A 22,119-nucleotide genomic window follows, 5' to 3' on the forward strand; every position below is an offset into this window, starting at 1 on the left:
AAGGGGCACTCTTGAGGGAAAGAAATGTTTTTAAATCGATTAGTGAGAGAAAGTTATACAGATTTGTAAATTACTTCTACATAAAAATCTTAATCCTTCCAGTACTTATCAGCTGCTCTATACTACAGAGGAAGTTGTGTAGTCCTTTCCGGTCTGACCCGTGCTCTCTGCTGACACCCCTGTCAGGAACTTTCCGGAGCAGTTCCTAACATGGACAGAGGTGTCAGCAGAGAGCACTGTGGTCAGACTGGACTGCATAACTTCCTGTGAAGCATACAGCAGCTGATAAGTACTGGAAGGATTACAATTTTTAAATAGAAGTAATTTACAAATCTGTTTAACTTTCTCTCACTGTTGGATTTAAAAACATTTTTTTCCCCCTGAAGTACCTATTTAAATGGACAGTTTGTCTCCATCATGGGGCACGACGTTGGGAGACAATGCACTCATCGCGTTCCCTACCAACTCCATGTCACGTGATGGAGACATACTAACAATGTAAGTCAATGGAGTTAGGTCATGTCAAAAGTTATTCCAAATGACAGTGCCCATTTATGATGTCTTCAGGGTTAATGCCGGACATTGGTTGTCCAACAGCTTTCCGGGCATGCTGGGTGTTGTAGTTTTGCAACAACGGGAGGTCCTCAGTTTGGAGACCACAGCTTTGGTGGCTGCTGTATTATTGAAGAAGATATCTATTATGTATTATTGAAGAAGATATCTTTGTAATATGGTCCAGTACAAGCACTAGGCGGTGCTACACGGCGCTCTATACAACTACTCACAGGACTCCTGGTGGCCTCAAAGAGTAACATGTATACTTGTTGGTCTCGTTACAGATGTATTTAGGATGGAAATAACCCTAAGAATAATATGGATAATGCAATGTTTGCTTTCCGATTGCCCATTTCCTTTGTAGCTGTCTAATAATCTCAGGTACATGTGTGTGTGTTGGAAGTGGATAAATCACTAGCATGACCTTGGTGTATACAGGCGTATCGTATCCCATTTGCTTTAACACATTCCCCTGTCCGGCATGCACAATAATGAACGCCGGATCCTAAACCACTGATGGTCTTTTGTTATTAGTTGTGGCATCAGTTTCGGCGACTTTAGGTTTAGCTGCACACCTAACGTATGTGACCCCAGCCTTATAATATTTAAATTAAATAGTGTTCAGGCATACAACGTTGAACTTTTGTACTATGAACCATAAGTCCCCAAGGGCCGGACTGGGGGGGGGGGGGGGTTTGGGGCATGCTGCCCGTTGTCTCTGCACTCACGCCCTTGACGTTGGCCACTGAGGGGTAGAGCAGAATTCGTTGCTGCTGGTAATTTAGGGGAATGGGATCTGGGGAAGCATAGGAATTCTGAGGGGTCGGGGGGGGGGGGGGAGGGGGGAATAGGGATCCTGTGGGGTCTGGAGGAGGGGGCAGAGGGGTCTAGGAGGGCAGAAAGGCCTGGAGAAGGATGACAGAGAGGTCTGGGGGAGGAGGACAGAAGGGTCTGGAGGGGGAGGACAGAGGGGTATGGAGGGGGAGGATAGAGGGGTCTGGAGGGGGAGGACAGAGGGGTCTGGAGGGGGAGGATAGAGGGGTCTGGAGGGGGAGGACAGAGGGGTCTGGAGGGGGAGGATAGAGGGGTCTGGAGGGGGAGGACAGAGGGGTCTGGAGGGGGAGGACAGAGGGGTCTGGAGGGGGAGGATAGAGGGGTCTGGAGGGGGAGGACAGAGGGGTCTGGAGGGGGAGGATAGAGGGGTCTGGAGGGGGAGGACAGAGGGGTCTGGAGGGGGAGGACAGAGGGGTCTGGAGGAGGAGGACAGAAGGGTCTGGAGGAGGACAGAGGAGTCTGGAGGGGGAGGACAGAGGGGTCTGGAGGGTGAGGACAGAGGGGTCTGGAGGGGGAGGACAGAGGGGTCTGGATGGCGAGGACAGAGGGATTTGCAGGAGGACATAGGGGTCTGGAGGGTGTAGAGGAGTCTGAGGAGGCATAGGAGTCTGGAGGAGGACATAGAGGTCTGGGGGACACGGAGGAGTCTGGGGGGGGGGGGCATAGGGGTAAGGAGGAGGACCGAGAGGTCTGGGGGGAAAGAGGGGATGACGACAGAGGGGTCTGGAAGAGGATAGTACAGGGGGCAGTATTATTTTTAGGGCACAGGGCCCAGTCCGGCCCTGACTTTGGCCATCCAAAAAATTGGGAATTACTATAACCCATCATAAGAAACAATGACAATTTGGAGTTGTAGTTGCGGCTGAAACATTGACATGGGACATTCTGGACATAAGGCCCCATTGTCAAAACTCATGAGGGTCCCAATGAAACACTTATGGCATATCGTAATAAATGCCATAAAGGTTTATGTCTTGACTAAGATATCCAGTGCATATGGAAAGTACTTTTCATTCAAGCTTTCATCTTTTAGCTTTAATACAGAATACAGTCCATGTACCCATTGTGTTATAGATGGACATGCTCTAGTAAAAGGGTTCAGTAACCTAAATCTGGGTACAAAAAGACCACTAGGTGTCGTACATGTACTATGTTCCAGCTGTGTTTGACTTTTTAAACCCTTCATACTAAAACCTATTTAATATAATAACTTCCAAAGTTGTGGTTATGATAAGATTTTTTTTTTCTAAATTCAAAAAAGTTTAGTCGCTCTAGGTGTGCACCACAATGGGGGTAATAAAAACTGCTCAAGTCAAGAAGAGAGATTGAATGTACAAAAACAGCATTAACACTTGTTACAATTAGAATAAACAAAGAAATGACAAAAGAAAGAGAGAAGTAGGGGACAAAAGACAGGCAAGAGGGGGTAGAGACCATGGTGAGACCCTGTCAAAAATAACTGATGACAAAAGGACCAAGAGTCCCAAGATACCTACGGTGTATCCCGGTAAATCCAGGGGATTGGAGGGTAGGTGACACACTCAGAGACAGTGACTTTCATGTCACAGTTCAATATCCAGAGGAAGAACAGAAATCTAACCAAGGGTCCCGTAGAGCTGTAACAGTCCACATCACTAGGGCTTACAGCTAATAATCCTCCATGTGCTGGGTATGAGTTACTTCCGCAAACCATTCCTATAAGGAGGGGGATCGGTTGATCTCCAGCACCTGGGGATTCCTGTTTTAGCAGCTTTAAGAAGTTGCCTAGCCAAGGAAGGTTTATGGAAAAATTGGACCATATACAGTAAAAGGGCCTGGGGTGAGTTGGGGATTGACACTCTGCCACTACTGCAGCCTAAAAGGGTGCCAGTCTAGAACATACGTGCGTTATCGTACCCACATGCGTTATCGTACCCACAGCACTACCAGAATGCCAACATGGGTTTAGCACATCTACACCAGCAGGATCACATTTTAAAGAGCACCCATGGCCAACATCCCAAACATTAGATTTCATTATCATTAAATAGCTTAGGAACTATATTTTAATAATGTGAGTGGATATCAGGTGATGGTTGGGATTACACAATGGGGGGGGGGGGGGAGGTTGTATTAGGCATATACACTAGAGATGAGCGAATTTACAGTAATTCGATTCATCACGAACTTCTCGGCTCGGCAGTTGCTGGCTTTATCTTGCATAAATTAGTTCAGCTTTCAGGCGCTCCGGTGGCTGGAAAAGGTGGATACAGTCCTAGGAAAGAGTCTCCAGCCACCGGAGCACCTGAAAGCCGAACTTATTTATGCAGGATAAAGTCATCAACTGCCGAGCCGAGAAGTTTGTGGCGAATCGAATCACTGTAACTTCACTCATCTCTAATATACACCCCTCAATGTACAATATTTATACCCGCCAACTGTATAATCCCGCCCATCACTTCCATTATTAAAATTAAGTTCACGCCTATCTGACCGTCTGAATTGTCAGACTATAAATATCTCAGGCCACTATCGTGCACTGCCGGCTAGGACATGAGGAAAATATAATATACGGGAAGATGAAGCACCAAGGAAGCCTGAAGAGGACAAACCTGAAGCAAACTCTGGGTGATCCGTAATTGGGAGAAGTAAATGCTGAGATTTTTAAAGGACTAATTGGATGGTAAACAAGGACACAGATTAGCCCCAATGAGCTGATCGGCAAAGTGTAGTCGGACCCCAGCCAATCTAATATTCATGATAGGCCATCAATTTTACAAAGCTGGACAACCCCTTCAATTTTAGCTCAACAACTTAGCATACAATAACCCTTATAGTAATGATACTTCAATTTGCGTAATTTTGTTTATATATTATCGCTCTTTGAAATTTTCTTTCCATCATTATTAGGCCCCTATTCATGGTACAGAATGGAATTTCTTCCATGAATCCGGGGTCTCCAGATTTGGGTTCCTGATCATTTCTGCTCCATTTGCCATGTATCAGGAACCAGTATCTGGAGGAGATCAGTGGCTCTGATTGGCATGTGGGCATCTGGAGAATTCCATCCTGCAGCGATTGCTGCAGCGCATCCAATGAACAGCTACAGAGGCTGCCAGACATCTCCACAACATTAAAATCTCCCACTGCCCGCATGCTGATCAGGGCCACTGATCCTCTGCGGGGCTATTCAGATCCATAAGGGCCACTGATCCTCTGCGGGGCTATTCAGATCCATAAGGGCCACTGATCCTCTGCGGGGCTATTCAGATCCATAAGGGCCACTGATCCTCTGCGGGGCTATTCAGATCCATAAGGGCCACTGATCCTCTGCTGGGCTATTCAGATCCATAAGGGCCACTGATCCTCTGCGGGGCTATTCAGATCCATAAGGGCCACTGATCCTCTGCTGGGCTATTCAGATCCATAAGGGCCACTGATCCTCTGCGGGGCTATTCAGATCCATAAGGGCCACTGATCCTCTGCTGGGCTATTCAGATCCATAAGGGCCACTGATCCTCTGCGGGGCTATTCAGATCCACAAGGGCCACTGATCCTCTGCGGGGCTATTCAGATCCATAAGGGCCACTGATCCTCTGCAGGGATATTCAGATCCATAAGGGCCACTGATCCTCTGCAGGGATATTCAGATCCATAAGGGCCACTGATCCTCTGCAGGGCTATTCAGATCCATAAGGGCCACTGATCCTCTGCGGGGCTATTGAGATCCATAAGGGCCACTGATCCTCTGCGGGGCTATTCAGATCCATAAGGGCCACTGATCCTCTGCGGGGCTATTGAGATCCATAAGGGCCACTGATCCTCTGCGGGGCTATTCAGATCCATGCTGAGAGCTGCCCGTGCCATGCACTACCACCACCAGTTTGAAAACCGAAGTGTACCAGTGCCCCAGGAATGGTGACCCTGAACTCACTGGGGATAGGATCCCACTCAATGACAGCACATTATCTTTCACGCTATTGAGTGCATTCTCCTCTATTGGCTAGGGCATATAAGGATTTTCTTTATAATTCTGCATGGATGTCCAGGATGTATACTCATTTGTTTTATTTTAGCTTTTTAGGTCATCGTGTGTCCAATGCCCAACGTGTGTTCTGTTGGCTAGGATCTTACCCGGGTGTTGTGGCCTTGGGAAGACCCTCCTTGAGATCTGGGTGTGGGGGGCTTTATGGCCATCATGTCTGGGATGGCCAACCTCTTTTTACGGCTCCATGGTGCACAGTGACTTGGATCCCAAGATGAAGCTAGAGCAGTGGTCTTCAAACTGTGGCCCTCCAGATGTTGCAAAACTACAACTCCCAGCATGCCCGGACAGCCGTAGGCTGTCCGGGCATGCTGGGAGTTGTAGTTTTGCAACATCTGGAGGGCCACAGTTTGAAAACCGCTGAGCTAGAGCTTAGACGAGCTTTCCCTCACTTCATGCTTGATGATCTAGGGAAAGTGGAATTTTATTGACAGTGAATTTTGCGGTAACAAAAGAGCAGATGTAAAAGGATGAACTACCCGTCTTCCAAAAGATTCTTGTTTTTTTTTTCTCTGATCTCTGATTTGTTGGAAACCATCAAAAAAAGATGTTTTGGCATCTGCTTTGTTATAGGCCTAGGCTTAGACTAGCATTTCCTATAAGAGCAAATGAAACTTAGTGTCATATTAGGCTCTATTCACATCTGTGCTGTCTCCCTTTCTAATGGAGACCAAAAAGCATTGCCAGAGCTGTCACTCAAGTGTCCAGTGAGTAGGGAAACAGCCCAGCAATCTGCCAGTAGCACATCTGTGTTGTGTGTGAGGACTTTGAGTTATTACTCTATAGAGCAGCTGTATAGAAAGGCAATATCTGTGATAGGAATGAGGAATCATGGGAACTGTAATCCTTTGCACTGGCAATGCCACTCTTAGAGCAAGCCCTGGCAGCATTAAAACAAAGGTGCAACACAGAGCTGGGCAAGATAATGATTGCAGAAATTAAATTAAAGGGTACCTCTCATCAAAAAAACTTTTGATATATTATAGATTAATGTATGCAGAATAACTTTACAATTGCATGTTATTAAAAAATATGCTTCTTTCTATTTAATTTTCCACTTTGAAGAAATGACCACTAGGGGTCTCCCTACCAGTCCTGGCAGCAAGCATTTCAGACTCATGCTGGAGTCCTAAACACTACGAGCTGCCAGTCTGCTTTGTTCACAAAGGAGAACACTCAGAGCTGCCAGCCTGCTTTGTTCACAGCCTGTTTGGCTGTGAACAAAGCAGGCTGGCAGCTCTGAGTGTTTAGGACTCCAGCATGAGTCAGAAATGCTTGCTGACAGGACTGATCGGGAAAAATACAATAGAAAGAAGCATATTTTTCATTAACATGCTATTGGAAAGTTATTCAACATTCATTAATCTAAAATATATCAAAAGTTTATTTGATGAGAGGTACCCTTTAACTTCTGAGCTAATGTGGCAGAACCTTGTTGTGAGCATTCGGACAGATTACAGTACCCCTAATGGGCACTGTCAGATATAAAAACTTTTGATATGTTGTAAAGCATGTATAACCAATAGGTTTTGCAATTGCTTTCATTAAAAAAATTTCAGTATTTCATACTGAAAAAGCCAGTCAAAAAACTGCCCCCCCCCCCCCCGCCTCCTGGGGTGCATACCAGTACTGCAGTGTCCACTGGTCATCACCTACATCATGGACCCTCTTTATGATTGACAGGTCAGCGGACAGGTCTAAAGCTGCTCTGCCCGCCTCCCTCCCTCTGCCTGTGTTTACTTTACTGTCTCCTCGTGTGGAGAGAAGGGGCAGCACACTGCTGCCTGTGACTGTAAGAAGATGATAATAGAATGTGTGGGCATGCTTGGAGCTGTAGTTTTGCAAAAGTTGCCCAGTTGCCCATGGCAACCAATCAGATTTCTTATTTCATTTTTAACAAGGCCTCTGCAAAATGAAAGAAGCGATCTGATTGGTTGCTATGGCAACTGGGCAACTTTTCCTCTGCACAGGTATTGATAAATCTCCCCCAGTGTGTGTGTGTGTGTATATAGCATAAAACCAGAGAGGAAAGGGTTACAGATGGTCTCTCCCGAGACCAGTGACAGAGCAGGGTGAGGGAGGGGGAGTGGTTATCACCTGAGGAGAAGAGAGGGACCCGCCCCCCTGATTCTGGTGGACAAAATTAAGGTAATTGACAAATAAAGCTAATTCTGAGAGAAATGTAGGTCATAGACACATAAATGATGAGATACTGAGCAACATATAACAGTTTTCTTTTTTGGGGTGATCTGACAGGTACGCTTTAAGGAAAGCGTATGGAAAACCTTTTTAATGTTTACTGTATGGCAGCATAACCTACAGTGTGCATCTATATGTACTCTATGTTTGTGTGGTGGCCCAGTACAGAATATAGCATACTGTAAGAAAGATGTTGCCTTCAGTGTGTCTTGGGCCCACACTACTCAGAACTCAATAGAATGCAATGTTATGCTATGGTTAATGTTCTGGAATTTTCAATGGACGTGTTTCTTTAATCCTGTTAAAATTTGTTGTTGTTAGGGGAGTGTGCATGAGGTAAGCCATGTGACTTGTCAGCCCAATGGGGATCCTCCAAATTGGACCCATATATAGTGTGGTTGGAGTTCAGTTCAGGAGAGGAGAGAGTAGCTGAGGTACAGTTTAAGGGAGCGTTCCCACCTGGCGTATACGCAGCGTATTTGACAATGCGCAAAATTTACGGCAGCAGCGGGAAATACGCTGCGTATTCCTTGCTCACTAAACACACAGGGCTTTCCGGCGGCAGCCCTATGCGTGTAGTGAGTTTTAGAGGCGGGGCCGTGTATTTTACGCTGCGGACCCGCCGCTGAAGGAATGCAGTATGGTGCCTTTGCATGTGCCTGCTCGGAGTGGCAATACACCGCTACGAGCAGACACACTATCTCAGAGAGCAGGGGAAGCGGCCGTGATGTGTGTGAGTACACCGTGCATGCGTGGCGACTCGCACATCGCTTCAGTGTATATGCTCGTAGCAGCGTATTGCCGCTCCGAGCAGGCACATTTAAAGGCACCATACAGCGGTCCTTCAGCAGCAGATCCGCAGCGTAAAATACGCTAGGGATCTGCTTGTGTGAACGTACCCTTATAGTGAAGAAACTTATTCTATCCTGGTGGGGACATCCTGTCGTCTGATATCCCAATATACAAACATTCTTACCCTCTTCATATACAGTTTTGTGGTAACAACAGAGTCTAATCCTTAATTTATATATGAGAAAAATGAAGACTTGCTCGGCTAAGCTCTGAGCATCATCTATTGTAAATGGAGTCTTATCGGCGTGTCACCCTTCACTGTACTCCTGATCTCTGGTCAGAATGAGAATTGCAAGATTTCTGGATTGTTTTATAAATATAGATAGTAAAATGGAAAATTACTAAAAACATCACCCTAAATTCTTTAAAAAATATGTTTAAAGGGAACCAAGCATCAGAATTTACCATATATAATGCTCGGCAACGCGTTATATATATATGGTAAAATCTTCATCCTCACCATCCATCCTCACCGTCATCATTCTGCTCCGTATGCTTAGGGCTGCAGGAACGCATAGGAACGGAGTTCCTGCACTTTTTCCACAGTAGGAACACAGTTTCTATTTGAAGGAGTCTTGCAGGACCAGCCCTTAAGTGGAAATCTTGGGTTCCCACACTTTATTTTCTCAGGACATGACCCCTGGGGGGTGTGATTACCGCGCAGCCAATGGGACTAGGTAAGTATAACTCCCGGGGAGACTTACTAACTTCCTATCCTCATCAATCTTGCAGCTAGGGACGTCTCCCGGGGATTGTAAGGATGAAGATTTTACCATATATAATGCGTTGCCATGCGTTACATACGTGGTAAAATCTGATGCTTGGTTCCCTTTGACATAATTTGATTGAAAAAATTCATTTTAAGAATGAACATAGGACAGGGTCAGGTGTAGCTGGTGAAACCTAAAAATATACAGTTTTGTAAGCATGCCAAGTGTCAAGGAGGCAGAGCCGAGCTGCTTAAGTGCCAGTCTGATACTCACCTACACCTACACCTCCAAGGCCCCACATGATCACACACAGAGCCCTGTGGGCTAGAAAGTGACGGCAAGATAGGAGGTGTGCCAGGCTGTGGCACTTGAGCGACTCGGTTCTGCCTTCCTGACACTTGGCTGAGAAATAAAAAGGCAATTTTATAAGTTTGCCAACCACCATAATCTCCAGGAAAGGTACAACTTGGTTTTTATAACCTAAAAGCTATCCAATGGTGTCTGCAGCTCTTAGGAGCAAATACAGCTGACAGATTGCTTTTAAAGGAGAGGTCGGTGGTATCACAAGACCCCATGTTGGACAGATTGTTGCCTATATACCACGGTTCATAGAGCCTTCAAATAATTCAGACATAAACAGAAGTTCTTATATACACATATATAGTATATTTAATTAGATTTTTTTTTAACAATGACTATAAAAGTGTATAAAAGTCACAATTTGCATTTGTGTAGCAAATAAAAATTTGTGTCACATAAGAAAATGTAGATTCTATATTCTCGAGACCTAAAAAAAAAATATGTGATGAGCCACAATAGGAAATGCCTGGTCACTCCAGTGGATCTCAATGCAAGGTTTGTGTTAGCAGCTATTACTGGAGACACATACTGATCCCTAGGACATAGGACCCCTGAGGCTGCATATTGGATGAGATGGAAGCAATTTATGGTAAAAGGATAAGCCTTAAAGGGGTAGCTCAGCGTTTGGAACAGCTGGAGCCGGTGACGGGAGCTCATGATGTCATAGCCCCACCCCTAAGAATGTCACGCCCCACCCCCTCAATGCAAGTCTATGGGAGGGGGCGTGACGGCTGTCACGCCCCCTCCCATAGACTTGCATTGAGGGGGCGCGGCGTGATGTCATGAGCGGGCAGGGCTATGACGTCACGAGCTCCCGGCACCGGCTCCATCATTCAGAACAGTTTGTTTAAAATGCTGAGCAGTGGAGTACCCCTTTAACATTAAGTATTTGTTACATGGGTTTTTTTCTTTTATGGGACATAAACCCAATTACATTGCTGGTTGTATTCAGGTTTGGCCTAGCCTTGAAATATTCGTATGTTCATACCTTTGCTATGGTAAAACCATTTCTATGGAAGCCATAGCTGAAATTGGAGAATTTTTATTTGGCAGACAAATATTCTTTCCACTCATTTCAGATAGTACTTCGGGATAGAAAAATGTATTTTAGGATAGGGGATAAATGTCAGATCAGGGGGGGGGGTCCAACCACTGGGACCCCCGCGATCGCCCGCTTGGCACCCGGATGTCCTACTGAATGGGGCGTGTCAACCACCGCAACGAAGCAGGGGCTGACATGCCCCTCCATATATCTCTATGGGAGAGCAGGAGCGCTGTGCTCAGGTATCTCCGTCTCCTATTGAAATGCATGGAGTAGGCGTCTCTGCTACAGCTTTGTGCGGTGTCAAATAGAGATGAGCGAACTTACAGTAAATTCGATTCGTCACGAACTTCTCGGCTCGGCAGTTGATGACTTTTCCTGCATAAATTAGTTCAGCTTTCCGATGGGCTGGAAAAGGTGGATACAGTCCTAGGAGACTCTTTCCTAGGACTGTATCCACCTTTTCCAGCCCACCGGAGCACCTGAAGGCTGAACTAATTTATGTAGGAAAAGTCATCAACTGCCGAGCCGAGAAGTTCGTGACAAATCAAATTTACTGTAAGTTCGCTCATCTCTAGTGTCAAAGCATCTCTTTTCATGCAGGGAGCCAGGGTGCCGTGCGCGGGAGATCGTGGGGGATCGAACAGTTAGACTCCCGCAATCTGAAACTTAGGATAGGGGATAGATTTTTCTACCCTGGAGTACCTCTTTAACCTTCAGCTTCAATGACCTCCAGGTCAATGCTCTGAAGGACTCTCTCATTTCTGAACCCTTATTCCGACCCTATAGATGCTTTCTAACTACTGACATAAAAACATTAAAAAAAAAAAAGAGTCATTGCTTCCGTTCCCAATGTGCTTTAAGAAATAAGCAAATGCCACTTGTGCCTCGTATGCCCAAAAAAGTATAATACACAGATGAAGATTATACCCATATAACACTCTCAAGGGTTGCCCACGACTGACTGCACTAAAAGAGACCATTAAACATTTGGCAATATATACAGAAAAATAAATATCTCCCTCCTGTCTTTCACGCAAGCCCCCCCTCACCCCTCCGCCCGCACGCAATGATGTGGACATAGACTAGCCATGGCAGGAAGTCTTTGGTTCTCCAAGGAATGGACTCTGGGAAATTTATTCCTGGGAGGGTACACAGTAGTTGTGTTGTCGGGACCGGACGAAGCCGCGGGGACAGATGCACTCATAGGATCCCTCAGTGTTACGGCATTGCCCGTTCAGACACAGCAGAGTGAGATCCTCGGCTTCATCACATTCGTTTATATCTAGAGGAAGGCGGAAAGAAAAGATGCAGAATTACTGACTAAGACGGGTATTTAATGTAGCCCCTAGTCCTTCTCTTGTTATCAATAATTCTGTAACTTAAAGGGGTACTCCAGTGGAAAACCTTTTTTTTTTTTTTTTTTTTTCTAAATCAACTGGTGCCAGAAAGTTAATCAGATTTGTAAATTATTTCTATTAAAAAAATCTTAATCCTTCCAGTACTTATTAGCTGCTGAATACTACAGAGGAAATTATTTTCTTTTTGGAACACAGGGCTCTCTGCTGACATCACGAGCACAGTGCTCTCTGCTGACATCTCTGTCCATTTTAGGAACTGTCCAGAGCAGCATATGTTTGCTATGGGGAGGGATTTTCTCCTACTCTGGACAGTTCTTAAAATTCGACAGAGATGTCAGCAAAGAGCACTGCGTTCCAAAAAGAAAAGAATTTCCTCTGTAGTATTCATTACTTAAATTATTATTTAAATTACTTCTATTAAAAAATCTTAATCCTTCCAGTACTTATTAGCTGCTGAATACTACAGAGGAAAATCTTTTCTTTTTGGAACACAGAGCTCTCTGCTGACATCACGAGCACAGTGCTCTCTGCTGACATCTCTGTCCATTTTAGGAACTGTCCAGAGTAGCGTATGTTTGCTATGGGGATGGATTTTCTCCTACTCTGGACAGTTCTTAAAATGGACAGAGATGTCAGCAGAGAGCACTGTGTTCCAAAAAGAAAAGAATTTCCTCTGTAGTATTCATTACTTAAATTAATTAAATTACTTTTATTAAATTAATTAATTAAATTACTTCTATTAAAAAATCTTAATCCTTTTAGTACTTTTTAGCAGCTATATGCTACAGTGGAAATTCTTTACTTTTTGAATTTCTTTTTTTTCTTGTCCACTGTGCTCTCTGCTGACACCTGATGCCCATATCAGAAACTGTCCAGAGCAGCATAGGTTTGCTGTGGGGATTTTCTCCTGCTCTGGACAGTTCCTGATACAGGCATCAGGTGTCAGCAGAGAGCACTGTGGACAACACCAAAAAGAAATTCAAAAAAAAATTATGATTTTCTTCTGTAGCATACAGCTGCTAAAAAGTACTGGAAGGATTAAGATTGTTTAATAGATGTAATTTACAAATCTGTTTGACTTTCTGACACCAGTTGATTAAAAAAAAAGAAAAAAGAAAAGAAGTTTTCTACCGTAGTACCCCTTTAAAGGAGTAGTCCACCCCTAGACATCCAAAGGATAGGGGATAAGAGTCTAGGGGCGGAGTACCCCTTTAACACAATATATAATGATTTTTCCACTTGTATATCCATACAACAGGACATCTCATTGCACAAAGTCAGTGTTTCCCAACCAGTCTGCCTCCAGCTGTTGCAAAACTACAATGCCCAGCATGCCCGGACAGCCAACGGTTGTCCGGGCATGCTGGGCATTGTAGTTTTGCAACAGCTGGAGGCAGACTGATTGGTAAACACTGGTCTTAGGAATCTCCGGGCATTTGGGAAGTTGTAGTTTTGGAACAGCTGGAGGCACACTGGTTGGGAAACACTGGTCTTAGGATCTCCGGGCATTTGGGAAGTTGTAGTTTTGGAACAGCTGGAGGCACACTGGTTGGGAAATACTGTCCTAAGGATGTCCGGGCATGCTGGGAGTTGTAGTTTTGCAACAGCTGGAGGCAGACTGGTTGGGAAACACTGGTCTTAGGATCTCCGGGCATTTGGGAAGTTGTAGTTTTGGAACAGCTGGAGGCACACTGGTTGGGAAATACTCTCCTAAGGATGTCCGGGCATGCTGGGAGTTGTAGTTTTGGAACAGCTGGAGGCACACTGGTTGGGAAATACTGTCCTAAGGATGTCTGGGCATGCTGGGAGTTGTAGTTTTGGAACAGCTGGAGGCACACTGGTTGGGAAACACTGCACAAAGTAATTATTATATGGTAAAGTGGCATGGTAAGGTAAAAGAAATGTGCACCCCCCACCAAGACCCAGCTAGGTGTTATTAATTGTATGCTCTTTTAGTTTCCCAGATGGTATTGTGTATTTATTCATTGGGTATTCCAGAGAAATCTTTGCTCCTTAAACATTTTGCCATCCCTCCTATCACGTGCACAATGAATTTCATTGCATGGACAGCAAAAACGTATCTAAAGTCTTCCATACACATTAGATACGTGTTGACCAAACCCTCTGATTGTGATGGGACCAGTCAACAATCTAAGGCAGTGTTTCCCAACCAGTGTGCCTCCAGCTGTTGCAAAACTCCCAGCATGGTTGGGAATCATTGATCTAGTGTGTACGGTAGATGTTTGGGGAAAGGAGGTTTAGCCATTTGTATGTGGGCGGGGGGATCAGGAGAAATAGCTGTAGTCCACATGAATGTTTGACCAACATTTACCTTATACAGGGGTGTAACTATAGGGGGTGCAGAGGTAGCAGTGGCACTGGGGAACTTTGCCCCATAAGAAAACCCCAGTATTATAAATGGCGCACAGTAGACACGGGACCCTGTTTCAGATTTATTATTTGGGGCCTTGAAGCTACAAGTTAAAGGGATACTCCGCCCCCTGGCATCTTATCCCCTATCCAAAGGATAGGGGATAAGATGTTAGATCGCCGCGGTCCCGCTGCTGGAGACCCCGGGGATCGCCGCTGCGGCCCCCCCGCCATCATTACTGCACAGAGAGAGTTCGCTCTGTGCGTAATGACGGGCGATACAGGGGCCGGAGCAGCGTGACATCATGGCTCCGCCCCTCATGACATCACGGCCCGTCCACTTAATGCAAGTCTATGACAGGGGGCGTGACGACCGCCACGCCACCTTCCCATAGACTTGTTTTGACAGGGGTGGGCCGTGACATCACAAGGGGCGGAGCTGTGACGTAACGATGCTCCGTCCCCTGTATTGCCCGTCATTACATGCAGAGCGATCTCGCTCTGTGCAGCAATTATAGCGGGGTGCTGCAGCAGCGACCCCCGGGGTCCCCAGCAGCGGGACCCCGGCGATCTGACATCTTATCCCCTATCCTTTGGATAGGGGATAAGATGTCTAGGGGCGGAGTACCCCTTTAAGCCTGTGACCTTACGTGTATGGGGGGATCAGAAGAGAAAGCTGTCAGCTGAATGAGCATTTGGCCAACAACAATTTTTCATGTATAAAATCCAACAAGAAAATAACCAGGGCAACTCACCAACTGCGTTTTCTTCACCACTTCTTTATTGAGACATGAAGGGTACAAACAGTGCAGGACACGGGTGAACGATAGACGGGGGGATGTTGTTTGAGCCCTGAACGACATCCCCCTGTCTATCGTCCAACCGTGTCCTGCACTGTTTGTACCCTTCATGTCTCAATAAAGAAGTGGTGAAGAATAATGTTGAGCGGCATAGGCCATATTCGAATTTGCGATATTTCGCAAATATATGGACGAATATTCGTCCTATATTCGCAAAATTTGCATATTCGCGGCCTTTTTTTTAACTATGTGCCATAAAATTTGCATGCGCATTCAACATAAAATTAGCATGCACATGCGCAATATCGCGTGATAATAGAGCTAAAAGAAGGGAGGGATCAGTATATGCGCGAAAATTCGCATATGCGAATTTTCGGGCGCCCGCTGTTCTGACACAGTAACTAGTATTGGAGCCTTGTTTACACCACAAGCTGGAAGCAGGGAAGGATGATCACTGTGGGGGGAAAAAATGAGAATATTCGTAATTGCAAATATTAGAAAATTCGCGAATATGCGATATTCGTGATAAGTATTCGCATTGCGAATAGTCGTCCCCAACACTAGTGAAGAAAACGCAGTTGGTGAGTTGCCCTGGTTATTTTCTACTTGCTGGATTTTATACATTGGAGAGCACCACCTGGCGTGGTTCAGCTAGCAGAGGTATATACCTGTTCATGTTCATTGATAGGCAGCAGTGCCGTGTTACGTTTATTTTCTGTGAGAGATTTTTTTCATGTATGCTGTCTGTGGTGACTAATTTAATATTAGGCCAAATTGACCAAAATGTGCACTAGACATATCTCAGCGAAAACCAGAAACAGAAACACCGCTCTCCGTCTTACCCACGCACGCCATTCTTGTCATGTCCAATCTGTAGCCATCATAACAGTCACAGGTATAACCTTCTGGGACTCTGATACATCGACCATTGTCACAGCCATTGAGGATCCCGCACTCTTCAGCTTGGAGCCCCTCGAATTGCTCATATCGGTCTGCAGAAAACAAGAGGTTATCGTAAAAAATACGTAAAAACATTGCATATAAGAGCATGCTTGTGTAAAACTTGCATTATTTTACCATCATATGCTTCTCTCAGTCCTCCCCTCCAGCTGGAGAGCCCATCTGCCTCAGGACTTCCAGGCCTCCATGGCTGTGTCCTTCGTCCATCCTCTAATCCAACCCCAGTAGAGCCAGGGCTTCTAGGTCTGGTACGTGGCGGCGATGGTCGCAGTCTGGGATCGTACGTTTCTGGTCTCCGGAAAGGTGGTCTGGCCTCATCTAAATCTGTATCCGGATATGAAATATCAGAATCAAAGTCTGGGGACTCGAATGGAGGGAGGCTGTACACAGAGTCTCGTGGACCGTAGGGTGGCTGTGGACGGGAACCAAACCCTATTCCAGGAGGTGCAGGGTAGGCTTCATATCCAGGTCTGACTATACCAGGAGCGGGGTTAGCGAAAGAGTCAGCTCCATATGGGACTCCGTATCCTGGACCGTATTCTGATCCATATTCATAAGGGTCAACAGGTTGGGGTCCTGGGCTGCCATATCCGGGAGATCTCAGGCCATTGCAGAGAGTCTCAAAATCATCTAAAAGGAGATAAATCGAGCCCAGTTTTATTATTCTGTGCTACGCTGTGATATATCGTGTATACTGCATTGGGCTACAACAGCAGATCTACCATTACAATTCGTGACTCCATTTCATTCCTAGCACAATAGGCGAACAGCATTTTAAAGGGGTACTTCGATGGAAAACTATTTTTTTCAAACTCAAATCCACTGGAGCCAGAAAGTTAAACATATTTAAACAATCTTAATCCTTCTAGTACTTATCAGCTGCTGTATGCTCCACAGAAAGTTATGTAGTTCTTTCCAGTCAGATCACAGTTCTCTCTGCTGACACCTCTGTCCATGTCAGGAACTGTCCAGAACAGGAGAGATTTGCTATGGGGATTTACTCCTACTCTGGACAGTTCCTGACATGGACAGAAGTGTCAGCAAAGAGCTCTGTGGCCTGACTGGAAAGAACTACACAACTTCCTCTGGAGAATACAGCAGCTGATAAGTACTGGAAGGATTAATTTTTTTTTACAAATATGTTTAACTTTATGGCACCAGTTGATTTAAAAAAAAAATAAAAAATCCACCAGAGTACCCCTTTAAGGGCTTACACAAGGTGCTGTGTTGCCAATAATTATGATTTTGCTTATTTGTCGGCAGGTCGCTGGCTCTTTTACACCGGCCAGTTATAAGGAACAAATATAAATACAAATTCCTATGAATGTTCAGCCACCCATTCATCGGCCAGAATATAAGGGTCTTTACACTTCTGAATTCTAGGGAAACTATTGTCACTTTATTGCTGTTGCGAGGTAATCGTATTATTATGGTAGGTGAAATAACATTTCTATTGGTAGAAAATATGATCTAGACCAGTGGTCTCCAAACTGTGGCACTCCAGATGTTGCAAAACTACAACTCCCAGCAAGCTTTTCCAGTCTCCTTTGAGTCTAGACTGAGGTACAGAGTTGCACTATACTCAAAAGTGGCAAAAAATAAATAATAACCAAAACTGAGGGAATTCAGACCTCAAGGTGTAAACTTATTATCTATTAAAATGTAACAATCCAATTATGGAAATACAGAGAAATAAGATGTAGTTGGATTAAATAAAATAAGTGATTTATTAACTAAATATCAATAATTTACACTTAGTCTGATATCTGTGCAGGGCCCTTACTACAGATCCAGTAAAATTAGTTAAAATAACATTAAAACATAATATCAATGCCAGTATTTGTAATAATTAATATAGCAATGACATTTCCACAGTATAACACCTTTGTATTGTGTCTCAGTTATAGATCCAATGCTTCGCAACCACATTTTGCAACCACCTTGAACTGGTTACAAATTAGCAAAGCACATAATAAAAGCCCACCATGCCAAGGACATGCATACTGAGCCATTGAGAAAGGGGGACCCCCCCCCCCCCGAAACGCGTTTGGCCTCCCCATCACAGCACACAGTCCAGTACTGCCACCAAATCGCTATTGCATATTTGCACTCTAATCCCTTGAAAGCTCTGGAGTCCCCGCATCTGGAGACCACTGCAAGGTTTACTACACACTTGAAAGTCTCCAACTGCCACACGAGGACGCCGCTGACCAGGTCTGCACTCACCACTCCTGCCAAGCTGGACCCATTGCCATGCCACCTAGCATCAGGAGAAGTCGGCACCCCCTGCAGTTTGTGGAGCCAGCGCACTGTAAGGACACCTCTAGCGACCATCTGCATCTGGAAACAGGTACTTTGTACATACAGGCCGGGCGCAGCTCGTGCCAACCTGTATCCCATACCCTCCACTAAAGGCAACATCCCGATAACGGGACAGTGTGCAATCTATATATAACTCAATGGCCGACATTTATCATTGTCTTTAGACTGTTTTTTGTGTCTACAAAAGGCGCAAAAAAAAGGCAAAGCTGGGTTTATTTGCGCCTTTTTTGCACCTTTTGGTTTACACATTTCTGATGATTTTGAGTTGCAATCCACTGATTTTGGCAATACACATGATATGGACTGGTTTTATGAACTGCGTCTTTTTGTGAAAAGGCGCAAAAAAGGTGCAAAGCCTCTGAAAAGTCTCTAAAATTACACCAGCCCAGACTTAGCTTTTTGGTGTATGTGAAGAGAGAAATTTCAGAAAATGTGATCTGTGCAAAATGTATCAAATGCTCTGTGACCATATAATACATTTGGTGCTCCTGCACATTACAGCACACACAAAAAGTGTAAAACAAAACTTCACTTACACTACAATGATAAATGCCGCCATTGGCCCTTATTTACTAAGAGTGGAGTGTAGGTTTCTTTGTGGGTTAACCCCTTAAGAACGCAGCCCTTTTTCACCTTTAGGGTGCGTTCACACATCGGAATTCAAGAGAATTGCCATCTCCTCTGCCATTGACTTCAATGATATTTCCGCTGTCCTGTTCACACAGCGTAAATTCCGTTAGCGGAATTCCGACGCTGAATTCCGTTCCGCTTGAAGAAAGAACATGTTCATTCTTCAAGCGGAATCCGCTAGCAGAATTCAATTGAAGTCAATGGGAAAAAAATTTGCGCGGAAAAATGTAGAGGAGACAGCCCATGGAAAAAGGATGACACCCATTCTCCACCCCACACTCCACCCTTTTTTTTACTCGTCAGCCACATCAACTTGTAATTTGTTTGTAGATTTTTTTCGGGACATTTTGGGGCTTATATAACACTTGCAACTCTAATTTCTGACTAGCACAATCATAAAATGGCCGATTTGGCCCTCACACAAACCCTCCCCTTCCTTCTTCCCCCTTTCTGCGCGTAATTTCGCGCGCATTCCTCGCGAATTCGGCGCAAATTCCGCGTGATGAATGAATGAAATTTCTATTTTTCGGACGTAATTTTTTCTGCTCGAATTCTGACGTGTGAACGCACCCTAAGGGAGTACTCTAGTGCAGAGTATTCCTGCTCCGTCCTGCCCGGGCTGCAAAATAAATGAAAATGAACCATCTCTCACCTCCCTGGGTTCCCGCGGAGCGCCACTACAGCTGATCGGTCCTCCGGTCCATCCTCTTCATACTTCCGAGTGTCACATGGTGCTCAGCCTATCGCCGGCCGCCATGATGTTCTGCCTCGGCCGGCGATAGGCTGAGCGCCATGTGACGCTTCATTACACCCGGAAGTATGAATAAGATGGACCGGAGGACCGATCAGCTGTAGTGGTGCTCGGCAGGAACCCAGGGAGGTAAGAGATGGTTCATTTTCATTTATTTTGCAGCCCGGGCAGGACGGAGCAGGAATACTCTGCACTAGAGTACACCTTAAGGACTGAGCCCTTTTTCGCAATTCTGACCACCGTCGCTTTACAAATTAATAACTCGAAAACGCTTTTACCGATTATTCTGATTCTGAGATAGTTTTTTTCGTGACATTTTCTACTTTATTTTGGTGGTAAATTTTCTGTGTTACTTGCATCCTTTTTTGGTGAAAAATCCCCAAATTTCATAAAAATTTTGAAAATTTAGCATTTTTCTAACTTTGAAGCTCTCTACCTGTAAGGAAAATGGATATTCCAAATAAATTTTATTTTTATTCACAAATACAATATGTCCACTTTATGTTGGCATCATAAAATGGACATACTTTTGCTTTTTGAAAAAATTAGAGGGCTTCAAAGTAGAGCAGCAATTTTCAAAAATGTCATGAAAATTGCAAAATCTGAAGGGACAGATGTTACAGAACTACAACTCCCAGCATGCCTGGGCAGTCTAGGCATGCTGAGAGTTGTATTTTGGGAACATCTGGAGAGCTACCGTTTAGGCACTGCAACAGTGGTCTCCAAACTGTGACCCTCCAGATGTTGCAAAACTACAACTTCCAGCATGCCCAGACAGCCTTTGGCTGTCTGGGCATGCTGGGAGTTGCAGTTTGGCCTTCCTAGTGGTTGCCGCAGTAAAGATCACTTTACTTTCACTTTCATCAACCCTCCCCCCCCACCCAACGTGGTTTCCCTACCTGAGCCAGGATCCAGCAGTCTCCAGCGACGATCGGGGCTCCCCAGGGATCTTCTCCTCCAGGTACCGGCCTCCATCTTCTTCCCATGATTCCCTCGAAATCCAGGGGTGGGCAGAACGGGGGTTGCCATGGCAACCCACTGTCCTGCCCTGCCATTGGTCAGAATCAGTTCTGACCAATGGCAGGGGATAGGAGGAGATCGCCGCACTGCGACCTCACTCCTAGCCCTCAGGATGATCAGGGCTGTCCCTGACAGCTCCGATCATCCCTATTTTCCTGGTGATCGGGCAACCAGAGACCTGATCAGCCCGGAATAGCAGAAAATCGCATGTCTGAATTGACATGCGATTTTCTGCGATCGCCAACATGGGGGGTCTCAGGACCCCCCTCGGTGATGTTCCGGGATGCCTGCTGAATGATTTCAGCAGGCATTCTGGTCCGGTCCCCAACCGGCGGGGACCGGAATTCCCACGGGCATATGCATACGCCCTACGTCCTTAAGGACTCGGGATGCACGGCGTATGCATACGCCCGGCGTCCTTAAAAGGTTAATTCCCTACAATTTATTTTCCACGGTATTTACTAAGGTTTCCCTACATTTTTCACTTTCCCTACATTTAGCTTTTTTTTACACATGTTCTGATCTGTCTGGTTTTCCTCCGCTGAAATCCACCACATTATATGTGGAAACCTTAGTAAATATGTGGGGTTTTTGTGAAAATGTCGGGAACACGCCCCTTTTCGGAGACCATGCCCCCTTTTGGCAGCTGTCACGCCCCTTTTTCGGGTTTTCTTAGCAAAATGGAGAGCTGGTCAGGGTTTTTTTTCAATTCTGGCGCAGACAGAATTTCTGGCACAATGTGACAGAATCTGGCGCACAACCTGACAAAATATGTCGGGTTCGCAATAGTAAATCAGGGCCAATGTGTGTATGTGTGTATGTATATATGTGTGTATGTATGTGTGTATGTTCCAGCATCACGTCCAAACGGCTAAAGATATTAACATGAAACTTGGCACACATGTTACTTATACATAGGATAGGCGATTTAACCCTTACCCACCCCCATTTTGTTTAAAGTCCCATTCAAGTCTATGGGAAATATATGTTACTGCATAACTTCCAAACGGCTGGAGATATTTCAATTATACCTGGTCACATGTTACTTATATGTCAAATAAAAATATATGATAGTTAAATTAACACTTACCTACACCCTTATATAAAAGATGGGTTTTTGTTTTAAGTCCCATGCAAGTATATGGGACTTCCAGTACCTTACTCTGCATCTCTTGGTGAATGTGTTGCAAGTCACACCCCATCTCACAAAGATGGGATGGGATATGGGGTCGGGATATGGGGACGGGATATGGGGTCGGACTATGAGGTTGGGATATGAGGATGGGATATGAGGACTGGATATGAGGTCGAGATAGAAGGACAGGATAT

At 45.2% G+C, this 22,119-nt stretch overlaps 1 protein-coding gene and 1 long non-coding RNA gene across 6 annotated transcripts in view; one reads left to right on the forward strand and one right to left on the reverse strand.

Moving 5' to 3' along the window:
- Nucleotides 1-22,119, forward strand: part of LOC130291675 (uncharacterized) — a 98,431-nt gene that overhangs the window by 31,405 nt on the left and 44,907 nt on the right. The gene's annotated exons all lie outside the window — the stretch shown is intronic.
- LTBP4 (latent transforming growth factor beta binding protein 4) overlaps nucleotides 11,119-22,119 on the reverse strand; it is a 259,011-nt gene continuing 248,010 nt past the window's right edge. For all 5 annotated transcript variants that reach the window (XM_056540752.1, XM_056540753.1, XM_056540749.1 and 2 more), the window contains 3 exons: nucleotides 16,185-16,697; nucleotides 15,950-16,099; nucleotides 11,119-11,861 (listed from right to left, as the gene is read on the reverse strand). In XM_056540752.1, coding sequence (XP_056396727.1) covers nucleotides 11,713-11,861; nucleotides 15,950-16,099; nucleotides 16,185-16,697 — 812 coding nt within the window. In that variant the 3' untranslated portion in view covers nucleotides 11,119-11,712. The remainder of the gene's footprint in view (nucleotides 11,862-15,949; nucleotides 16,100-16,184; nucleotides 16,698-22,119) is intronic.

Source organism: Hyla sarda, chromosome 9, assembly GCF_029499605.1.
Source record: "Hyla sarda isolate aHylSar1 chromosome 9, aHylSar1.hap1, whole genome shotgun sequence".
Classification (NCBI taxonomy): Eukaryota; Metazoa; Chordata; class Amphibia; order Anura; family Hylidae; genus Hyla; species Hyla sarda.